The sequence below is a fragment of the Temnothorax americanus genome, unplaced genomic scaffold (genome assembly GCF_048541705.1).
Source record: "Temnothorax americanus isolate GAGA-0224 unplaced genomic scaffold, ASM4854170v1 Scaffold33, whole genome shotgun sequence".
Classification (NCBI taxonomy): Eukaryota; Metazoa; Arthropoda; class Insecta; order Hymenoptera; family Formicidae; genus Temnothorax; species Temnothorax americanus.
Window position 1 is genome coordinate 1,900,953 of NW_027509475.1, and position 12,276 is coordinate 1,913,228.

Sequence of the window (12,276 nt, forward strand, 5' to 3'; positions counted from 1 at the left end):
GTCGCCACCCACAGAAAAATGCAGCAGCTGTTACGCATACGCCGTGATATTTTCTGAACTTCGAGGGTAAAGCACGTTAAGGGCTCCATAAGAGGCAGCTGCAGGCGTCGCGGATGGACTACACCTGCCTAAATGTGTATTTGTCGACTCGTTCAGTTTTTTTTTCTTTCAGCGATCACGTTTAGGCTCAGTTGCGCTCAAATAGGACTGCGAAACGTGCCGCCGCGCCGTTTAAAATGGGGCAATCAGGGAACAACGCGATACATTTATTAAGACCTAGGCCCGTATTCGTACTTGAACCAATCACAGAGCCGTATTAGCATTTTAAGACATTACTTAAGATGGTCTTGAAATAAGGACCGACTGTGAATACCGACCCTAAAGAATAATTTTATAATATCTCCATTTAATTTTTCCGCGAACGTTCAATTATCGTTTACTTAAAGCGACCGTCTTTCTTACGATATTGCGCTATGATTTTTCGAGCGACAGCCGGCAAGTGCGCGCATACGTCATTCACGCGGCGGAAAAGAGATAAAAGAGACGACGGGTCTCTCGCTCATCAGAAAGCACAATTAGCTCATTCATCGTCCGCCGTCTCTAGTGTCAGCGTACGCTAGCGAGCGTATACGTATATTAAAACGTGCCGTGCACGGCCGACACAATCGTGCACGAGAGTACGAGAGCCCGGGGAAGTTGGTTTATCGGTGCAGGCGCCAAGTAGTCAGTCACTGTGACTCGCAAGATACATTCTGTTAGACCATGCCGCGGCGTTCAAGAGAGTTTATTATTACACCAACAGCGCGCCTTATACATCGCGTGCATCGCGGAGATACACGTGTAAGTATTCGCGAAGACGGCGGAAGATCGCCGCGTGTAGAAGTGATGCGCGGGCCGGCTCTTCTTTAGATACATCGTTCGCGGTTTCTGGTACTTAGCTAAAATAAACACACGCCATAACGAAATAAAAAGAAAACGGCGAAGCGATTTGAAAAATGCGCGCTCGTACGTCGACACCGCAACGGGGGGCTGTCGTTGAGATTTCCTCTCTCGAGATGCGCTACCAGAAATAGGATATCTCGGATCGGACGGTAAAACCGTCGTTTCCACCTCGGCAATTTCATCGGTTATTTTTATTTGAGATCATTTTTGGGGTCTAAAAAGGGCGAGCAGCCCGCGGCGTCGCGGCATCGAAAACCGGCCTGGGCCTGGACACACGATCAAGCGAACTTCATCGCTCCGCGCGGGGATGCGAGAGGCTCGATCGCAGCCGCGGGGCTAAATTCCCGAATGCAACGCGTAATTCACTAGGTCGAGGTCGTTACCTAATCGAAATCGATGCACCTTTCAATCGTTTGCATTCGTTACGTGGCGTTTAGAATAAAATGAGATACAATGCGAATTATATGATGCGATCCAGAAATAGTTTACCGTTCTGAGATATCTCTAAAAAATATATGCAATACGAAAAAAAATTGCGATAAAAATATTTTAGAAGAATACTTGAAATTGTTTTTAGGACGATAAAAGTTAAAATTCTATTTATATTAGCTGTTTTGTACGGGTTGCGATATGAAATACACTTGTTCTACCATGCAATTAATCAGTTAAGTGTTAAGATTCTTCAACAGGAGATTATCCAGACCCATGAGAGAAATCTCGACGTAAAGCTTGACGATGCGAGCACAGTTATTTCGTTCGCGAAGAAATTAAAAGCGCTGATAAGAGTTAATAAAGCACGCGTTCTTTCGCCATGTGCAACGTGTCTTCCCACCTCACCGACACGTCACGCGGGCGCGAGAATGGATACGCCTATTATCGCGAGATTAGAGCAATTTATAGTATCGTCTGAGAGTAGCGACCCACACGGCGAATACCGCACTTCCGGCCGAGCGCATATTATAGCGATTTCGTTTGGTTATTCTTGACGCCACTCCATATTTCAAAACGAAACCACGCTAAAGAGAATGTAGAAGGCGAAGAGAGAGAGAGACGATTCTCGACGCTTGGTCAATAAATTCGTGAGAAAAAAGAAACCGAACGTTTCCCCTGTTGGCACGCCAAGTAACGTTAAACGCGTTTATTCCGCCGATACACGTCGCGGGCCAGGGCCCGCGCGCGCGGACCCGCTTCTTTCTCTCGCCTCCTCTCTGCTCGCCACAATGCTGTTTTCAGTGGCAGGCCTCAATTTGCCGTAATTATTATGTTTATCTTCCTCATTCACTTAAGTTCGCACACCGACTTCGACGATCCGGTCCTTCGTGTCCCGGTCGTTCGGCGCGGCAACACCGAAACGCCGCGCGCCGGCCGCTGTAAACGCCAGGTATCGTCGTGCCTTCTTTCACGTGTGATTTACAGCACAGATATTGACACTTTTTTTTTGTTCGTTCAATAGAATTGAAATTCTCCACCCATCGGTTATAATTGTGAAAGATTTATCGTTTTTTACATTAAAAAAAAAAATGAAAAAGACGGAGCCTATTTTTTAAAAGAACATTATACGAGTCGCTCTCGTAATTATTCGCCGCGATAATCAGAAAGAGAAATTTTAGATTCAATGCCGACGAGTGAAACGTTCGTCTATGCATGTGCACAATCGGCTGCATCCGCGTTCGCGAGCGCTATATGCGTGGCCGCGCAGCCACGCGCCAATCATTACATCCTGGAAGGGGTGGGTCTACCACCGATCCACTATGTCAAATCCAATTTGCGTGATTCTTTTCCTCGGAAACGACACGAAATCCTCGTCACGCCCGGCAATTTGCAGCGCTCGGCTCGGCTCGGCGCGGCGCGGCGCGGCGTGCCGACTGCACTTTCGACGAGCGTGAGAAGCGAGTGTCGGAATGTTGCACCTATGAAGAAAATAACACGACTTAGCGCGCTTCTCGATCACCACGGCTAGACACGGCCGCGTGTACAGAACACGCATTAAATCGTTTTACAAAATCCACCTCGGGCGTTACAACTTTATCCGATCGCGCGCTCTGGAAATATTCCTCTCTCTCGCCGGCTTGCGCGATCGCGCGCGATGCTGCAGAGCGCGAGGATGCTCGTGCAGTAAACGTCCGGTTCCTTACGTGCGCTCCACGTATAGCCACGCGCCGATCATTACGCTCGCGAGAAGGCGGTAACTACCGCCGTCGATCCAGTTTGTCAAACGCAATTTGCGTGATCCTGCCCCGCCGCGGAAACGACACGCGGAATCGGCTCGGCAACACGCCCGATAATTTACGGTTTTTGTATATACGCGACCTTGGCGTGGCGCGTGCGATAATGAAAGCAGCGCGATTACGACTGACGCGGCCTTTTTATTTTCCGAAGGCGATTAGATTAAATAGGATGGGACGATGTATACTCGTACTTTGAACGAGCGTTCGGACAGGAGAAATCGTTTCCCGCTGTGTCATCGTCCGACATATCTTCTGTAAAGATGGATGTTTAGATTGTGGATCGAATTGTATGCAGTGCCTCATGCATTTCTCCAAGTCGAAAAAAAAACTTGAGGACTTTTCTCGGTACGACTGGCCCTTGACTTCTCGGTACCGCGACGTTGGTGCATTCACCACGTCCCGTCCGTCGGTTCGGCCGAGGCCGGAGTTAGCACGAATGGATTGTTTCTGCGGCCGAGCGAAGGCCTTTAGGAAAGTGTAAAGAGCGTCTAAAGCGGGAAAGAGAGAACAAGAAGGGCAGGAGAAGAGAGAGAGAGAGAGAGAGAGAGAGAGAGAGAGAGAGAGAAGGAGAAGGAGTGACAAAGTAACTCTGGCGAGCCGGATGGGACGTAAGGAAGAGAGAAAGAACGAGGATGGAGCGAAAGATGAGAGCGTAGGGAGAAGAAAGGAGGAAAAGGTTGGCGAGGAGAGAAGAGAGATGGGAGATGGGAGATGGTGGAGGAGAGAAGGACGGTTCAAGGAGTTAAGAAGAAGAAGAAGAAGAAGTTAAGATGGTCCAGCGCAGGCAGCATCACCACACCGCAGCCGGAGGTGATGACCTGCTCAAGGCCACCCGCTCCCAACCTCTCGGACCGAAGAGGGGAACCACTCTTCTTATTTTTCCTTACTCCCTTTTCTCTCTTTCAGCTCCTTACAGCTCCTCGATCTCTCTCGTTCCTTCTGTTTCCTTCCTTCTGCCTCTCTCTCCTTTTCGCACTCGCTCAGTTTCCGTGCATCTGCCTTTCTTGGGCTCGCTGAACTTTGCATGGTCCTTTCTTTCCTTCCCTCTGTATCTATCTCGCTCTCTCCCTTCTATCTTTCTTCGTATATTTCTGGATTTGTCCGATAACTCGGAAAATAATTGACTATTGCGAAAAATATTACGAGATGTAGAAAGTAATCCAAAGACCGCAAGCTGTTAACTTTGGATTTTCCAGCTTGAAATTAATTACGTCTAAATGTATGTACATTGGATAAAAGGCCATCGTGTATCACAAGTTTCAGTTCACGATCTTTCTAATTTTGAATACTTGTGTTTTTTAACAATGCTGTGTTTTTAATGCACATTTTTCATTCGGTGGCTAGTAACAGTAGTAACGAATGGTTATGCGCGGCATTCTTTAAAGTAAATCCACATTAGGATGTCAACGAAAACGATTCGAGCAAAACTCACGATGAGTCTAAGCTCGTATGAACAGAAGAAAAATCGACCACAATACAAGAAGTCGTAAACCGACTGAGATCGCGCGACTAATCCGCTTGCCGCCGCGATAGTGTTCACCGACGAAGAATGCGATGCATCGTCGACGCAATGCAAAAAAAATCAGGTTTTCCTAACTGTTCAATTCGACCGGCGACTTTTCGCAAATGCGATCATTCGAACATGCGAGATATGCATGCGCAAATTACAGCTCTTGTAGAATTGCAAATCAAATAAAGTTTCCTATATTAGTTTATTAGTTACAACAAAAATTGATTATAGGACGAAATTATTATTTTGGAGATAAAGAGTCGTGTCATCGAAATTTTTGATGAAAACGCTTTATGTGTTATATGAAAAAAAAATTTTTTATGAAAACTTCGCACTTTGGTGCACATTCACAGTTTGGTGTATCTGGTATTTAATAAGCGCGGGTCAACTGGAGTCAACGGGGTGCAGCTGTGTTTACCGACGCAAACTATTACCTCGATTCATTATCAGTGACCTCTTTATGCACGTCTCTTATTTCGTAGGAGTCCTCTGTGCCGCCCGCCGTTTAACTTTTCTTAATTGAAATGTCATCCATATACATATATAGAGCAGTCCCACTGGTTGCACAATTGCAAACGCGTTTATAAAAATATATTTTACAAATACGACTCGAAGATACGCGTGATTTAAAAAAATACGGATTATTATGCATTTTAATCTGATTCTTTTCTTCCACTTGTCGCCTTCGGGTAATCGGTTATACTTTCGTTATTTCGACAGAATGACAGTGATTTCTCGCACGATCGTAGCTACGGGGCCAGTGAACGAAGTTATATACCCTTTCGCGCGCAAACATGCTATGCTTAAAGGTTGATACGATAATGGTTAGACACACACACACCGTGTACAATAAATAAATAATACGCGCATTTGTTGCAGCGCGAGATGACGAAGCAGACCGCGTGAGCAGGATTGCAGAATACACGGAGGAGAGAAGCAAGAACCCGAACAAAGGTAGAGAAATATAGAAATTATTAAAAAACCTATAAAGTATCAAAGATTTATGAAACGGGCTTAAATGGTAAAAACGCGCAATTTTTTGTTCGCGATCGGCGAACAATGCGGGACCGCAAAAACTAGAATCAAGCGTATTACTTTCCTGAACGATCTTATCGCGGAGACATTAAGGTATGACTCGACAATTTCGACAATACTATTGCGTCTATGTGCAGTGGGGCTGTAGATTGTATTCACGGTCTCAGGTAACGAATATTCCGAGTTACGGCGTCGTGTCCGAAGTCACTCCTTCGCGAAATGAAGCGAAAATGTCAGGCGGACATGCGACGTACGGTCAGCGTACCGGATCGGCCTGATCGATAACAATAGATATTATCAAGCTACGTGAATACTTTGCAGTTTACGCCGATCTCTCGTCCTTCGGCGCGGTGAAAGTCCGCCAGGAATTCGCCCTCGATCGTGTTGCGAACTTCACATTGAGATCCTCCTGACATGTCACGATCTCGCTCGAGAAACCAGTAACGCTGAATAACGAACACCTCACGTTGCCTTGTAAAATAGCAACGAGCAACGCCGATCGTGCAGCCGTTGCCCACCCCAAGTCACGATTTTTAATCAAAATAGAAAGAAATGCTTAAAATTTGTAATTTACAGCCTAAAATTGAATAGTCAACAAAGTTATCCCGATATATTAAAATGCTGACTGCTGCTTTTGCAAGAAGAAATTAAGAAAAAATTAAGAGTGGTCCCATAATGCGCGCGACGCGCGACGATGGAAAGATTAAAGTGCGACAAGAAATTGAGGCATCTTAATCATGCAGTTTTTTTCCGATATATAAATTTAAAAGCGTTTGTTAGCGCAGTCGCTAGACTCGTGGAGAATCGTGGATAATAACGAATGCCTCTCTCCTCGTCTTTTATCTTCGCAGGTACGCAGATACGTATATCCGCGTAGTTTTGTCCCGACACGCGGTAGTTCCGCGAGTAGATGCAACGAACGGTCGCTATCAGTCTTTTACCTTTTTTCCGTAAAAAATTAATTGGATAGGATTCTCGTGGAGTGATTCGCTTCCTACTCGTTTTACAGCCCGCTCCCACGACGCAGGCACGAGCGAATGTCGGCGATGGTAAGCGTCATCGGCCTCTCGAAGCACGTACACATCGGGCCCGCCGCGTTTAATGCCAATGTTTCCGCATTCTGGAATCTTATTTCTGAACGGGGAATATTCGCTGTCTAGCCGGTGCGGTGGCAAAAATGTATTGCCGACTGCTCATGCCGTGTCAAATCCTCTCGGTGAACCCGCGCGCGAACATCAGCCGGACGCGCCGCGCCGCGCCGCACCGTGTCGAGATTTTATGGTCCGCATACATACTCGAATGCATACGCCGGGTAGTCCGAGATTCGTTCGAGAGGATTGCCGATTTTATCGTAGATAGATATCGCAGATAGAATTAATCGTCATCGCGACGCGGCACTTCCGCGATGTAACATTTTATTTCTGTCCACGAAACGTCGGGCTGGCACCTAACGGCGAAAATATGACGCCAAACTCGTTTGAGTCTTTCAGCATTACGTTAGAAACTGGAGATTTTACTCTTGTGGATCAAATAGAAAAGGAATATTCCTGAAATTCCAACCGATTTCTCTCATGCCTCCGATGAGAAGTTCAAGCGCGTTGGGAAATATATAGCTCTCTCTCGGTATCCCTTCTTACGAAATGTGGGAATTAATCCGCGACATTCGGAACGTTAAATGAATCTCTCGCGATATGACACTTCTCACTTCCGCGCGAGAGTGTCAGAAGTTAAATGTGATAAATATGGACACTATGCCCGTGTCGGCACGGTGTAACGCGAGTCCACGTCTTATTTAAGAAACTTTTAAGCATTCGCGCGACAGCGCCAATATCATGGAAAAGGTAGAAAGGTGATGTAACGCGTGAATCAGAGTGTGAGATTACCGAGCAAAACCATTAGATTTCACAACCAGAATCGGCCGCATCGGCTGTCCTTTTATTCAAGTTCGTCTTTCGGACGACACAGCGCGCCGTGAGGCCGAATGAAACTTCGTGTTTCAAAAAAGCTGTATACAGTCTCGAAATTTGAACCGATTTTGATGTATACTTTCTTTTTAACAAAGCTAGTAAAATTTCGGACTTTGTCGAGTTAAATTTTAGTTTTTTTATTTCCCTTTTTTTAAATCAGACATAAATAAGTAAACAGTAGATATCTCATCTAATTTAGTTAGGCGCGGATATTAATATTAAACTTAAATATTCAAACCTTGATTAGCTTGAAAAAGTTTGAAAAAACTTTATTGACCAGATTGACATAGTCTCACTAAATCTTACCCCTTACCTTAACAAACAAGATTAATTAAAATAGTACATACTTAATTTTATGCTCAAAAGGCTCAAGAGGCACGCAATAAAGATTTTAAACATTTTAGAGAATTTAATACACGAAAATATAATGGATTGGTACATATATAACAAACAAAGATATTATATAAGTAAGCTTTTGATCTCTTCAGATCAAACCTTATATGTAAGTATACTTTTCGCACTGACAATGAGTGGAAGCATTCTCCAACTCCGATATACGCGGAAGCTCGAAACTTGTTAATGACTTAAACTTTATTAACAATAATTAACAATAACCTTATTAACAATAATTGAGAAAAAAAATTGATTATATAATAGAAATAATTTAATCTTACTTTGTTCAATAGTTTTTATCTACTAAAATTAGATATTATTTCAATTAAGCTTACTTATTAAGATAAGGTAAGATTTAGTGAAACTATGTAAGGTTTTTTCAAGCCTAATCAGGGTTTGAATATTTAAGTTCAATATCAATATCTGGACCCCTATTCTGTAACTCTAACGACAGTGTCGGCATCGTTATATCGTCGTTGCGCAGCTTTTTTTCCATATAGTATATACCTGCGCAACGACAACGTAACGATATCGACACTGTCGTTACGAGTTACAGAATAGGGGTCTTGTTTGATGTTAAATTAGATAATATCTACTTTGATTATAAAAACTTTCTGAATTAATAAAGAAAAGAAGCAAAACAAAAATCTGACTCGACAAAGTGGTTCGAAATTCTATTAGTTTTTATTTAAAAAAAAAAGCATCGAAATCGGTTCAAAAGGACCCCGCACAAAACCAATGAAAAAGTAGCCCCAGTCAAATTGGCTGAAGTTTCAGTACGATGAAGTTCAGACTGTCCTGATCAAAAGTCTCAAAGGCTGCAAATTCAGAAAATGCCCAGTTTCCAAGATACTTCGAAAACAGGGCTTTTTTATTCGTGAACTGTCATCGTCGATTTCAACACTTTGAGACCAAGTATCTCGGAAACTAGGCATTTTCTGAACTTGCGGCCATTGAGACTTTTGATTAGGACTTTTCCGTTGGTTTTGTGCGGGAGATCCTTTCGAGACTGTAGCCTTTTTTAAAGCATGAATTTTCATTTGGACCCACGTGTGGCGGCGGTTGGTACAGATTATATCTAATATCTGCACGGTATTACGCGTTGAATGTTATCGAACATTTCTTTTCGTGTAATTTTGTGAGTGCTTGTTGAACGCGAGCGAACTCGTGTGTACAAAAAATTAAATTGCAAAAATTAGAATGTTGAATTGCGAAGCTGTTACTGATACGAATAATCTGTACAAGATAACGATCTGACAAGTATTACGTGACGAAATGTAAGTAGGAAGGAATACGAAATCGTTTCTAAATGTCCGCAACTCGAGATAAATTCTTTAATGTTCGGTGTATTAAGTTGCTCTACCCAACCTGAGCCACGATCTAAAAAGAGGCTGACTTTTCCGAAAGCGATAAGTTACGTACATGACGAGACGAAGTATGCTGGAAGATATATAAAGTATGTTGAAAGATACATAAAATTTGGTAAAATGTGTGCAACGGTACGATACAGTGATGTTCACTGTTCTAAACATGTGTGTATGTTTCGTTGGAGAATCAACGAACGTCGAACACAAAGAACGTCGCGCGCTTCAGTCGGCATCTGAAAATAAATGATTTAGCCGCTGTAACACGCGGATTTATTGCTAAATACATTGCTTCACATCGGACGATATATCGTTTAGGATGTTTAACGACCCGAATGTCACATGATCGCCATATATCGGCCGATGAGACAAAAAAGGGAGACCATTATTAGAGGAGATAAATATAACAATTATTAATCGTGTGTTACAAGGTTCCACACCTCCGTACACTGACGCAACGCGAACGATTCGGATCTCGGTGCCAAGGACAAGTGGGCTTTTAGTGACGGCATTGATTTTGCGGCCTGCCTCTTTTCTTTTTCAAAACAGTATTCCGGGCGAAGAAAGCCGCTCGCCGCCCATTGCGACAGACATAATTCTCGCTTTCAGAAACTATATGCGCGATGATGTAATTTATAACCGCAATTTACGTACGGTATAACCACTATTATCATACCTGCACGGCATCAGAATACAATATGAGCATGCATAAAGAATGATTTTAGTCGCGATAAGTAAAACAATTGCATCCTTAATATTCATTGATCAATATTATTTCTACGTCAAGAATTCTTGTAATTATAATTCCTACACTGCAAATTCAAATGTGTTATTTTAACACGATTGAACGTATTAACTTTTATTTTAATAGGATTAAACGTGAAAGAGCTTCTGTCTAATATGTCATTTCTAGACGTTTATGCGTGTAAAAATAACACATTTGGATTTGCAGTGTATTGCAGTTATAATTGCAATTTTCAGGATAGAAAAAACATTAGATAGGATAGATGTACAAATTTGCATCATCGTGTTTCAGATTTATAAATTTCACGCTTATGTTAAGTACACGTCAGTTTTTAATTTTAATGTGCAAATTGATACGTTCTCTAGTTTCTATTGATGAATCATTTAATCGCCCAAGGAATTACTAAGCGACGTAACTCAGTGGCATGACAAAATCGTCGTCTCATCTCGAAATCGATTATATCGCATAGCGGTATTCCAGCTCAGCATAGATTCTTCCGGTACGCGTCCTATACGACTTTTCTCTGGCGAGCGAACGGTTTCGTTTCGTTGACACATTCCGCAAGATTAATCGACTCGTATAGCTGGCGTTCAAGCGACGTCCCGCGAACTAGTACACGAGACACGGAAATCTACACATTCCAAGAGAGCCTGTCGTGTCTCGTGCAGCTAATTTATAACGTATGTGTTGCTGTTTTGCTGTCATCTCGATGGATTAGAAATAAATCTCGAATATCCGCGAATATGAAGTGTATATATGTAATGAGAAGCGACGCGCGCTTGGATGGCATCCAACGATCCAATGCGGATCAAAGAAGAAGTTGAAGAGGGAAACACACGGGCCGCGGGTAATGAGGGTGAAGAACGAAGTGATACGCGCGAATACACGCGGATTTTTTCGCTCACGGTATAATGCCTGCAAAGAATGTAATTCCGAGCAGCAGAAGTTAAAAGCGTGGCCGCCGCGGTGGCACACTGAAAACTAGCGAGACTATCCCTTCTCTCGGTGCCACGAAAGCGCTTTGTGATGTCGGCGCAAACCGCGGAAGCTGGCCTCGACGAGCAATGTCGCCCAGTCTTACGACAGCCTTCTTGCCAGTACGTACGAGAACTTCGGCCCCGTTGTTTTCTCCTTCATCTCGACGATACACGTCAACGTTCTTCGGAGAATCGTTCCGCGCCGACCGGAGCTCAGAAACTCGCGCAAAACGCGCGCGATGCACTTCTTCCACGTGAAAGTTTGCCATAACCGCGAGTCGAGTTATGTGCTCTTCGATGATTGAAATTAATTGCCTGTCAAACTTAATGCTCGCAAAGTGGTTGTAAAACAGGACTGGTCCTCGCGAATTCTGGCTGGTTGTAATCGCGCCGTGTCTAATCAGGTATATTATCCGGTATGCTGTCTGTTTTTGTGTGTGTGATCGGTTACTTTCAACTTAATGCATCAGTAAATGCCGAGCGCACGTTATTCAGCCTCAAGCCTTCATATATTTGTCTACTAGTTTTATTAGCTTTCTCACTAATCTATTGTACAATAATAGCTAGTTTAAAGAATAACAGATAAGATCTTAATTTACTTTTAACAATTTGTTTCACTGATTGGTTATAATGATATGATAATTATAACTTCACCACAAGTTCGTAATCAAATATTTGCCAAGATGGAAATATGTTACGACGCCCGACACTTGCGATGTTTTTTTTTCTACTACATTGTTATTTCGAGACAGCACAATTTAAGAAGCAATTTCTATTTCGAAAAATTATTCATCTCTTCATTTAGTCAAATCGAATATTACTCCGTTTTTTTAATGTAAATTTATATTTATTGTCATATATATTTGCATCACTTATTGAGAACTTTTATTATTGAATATTGTGTATAGATCGGTTTTTGTAGTTAATTATCAAAAATAAATTCTACAATTGTACAGAGTAGGTAACAAGTGGATTAAACTCATGCATACACATACGCAAAATTCACGCATACTCGAACGCACATTTACGCACACGACGACACGCGCGGTGTCTCCTGATCACCGGTACAAATATGGTGCGATCGTCTGGATGGTGCATCGAAAACCATCGAGCAC

At 43.0% G+C, this 12,276-nt stretch overlaps 1 protein-coding gene across 2 annotated transcripts in view; it reads left to right on the forward strand.

Annotated features, from left to right (window-relative positions):
* Bbg (PDZ domain-containing protein big bang) overlaps positions 1–12,276 on the forward strand; it is a 45,110-nt gene that overhangs the window by 21,824 nt on the left and 11,010 nt on the right. For both annotated transcript variants that reach the window (XM_077413619.1, XM_077413621.1), the window contains exon 6: positions 5,560–5,634. In XM_077413619.1, coding sequence (XP_077269745.1) covers positions 5,560–5,634 — 75 coding nt within the window. The remainder of the gene's footprint in view (positions 1–5,559; positions 5,635–12,276) is intronic.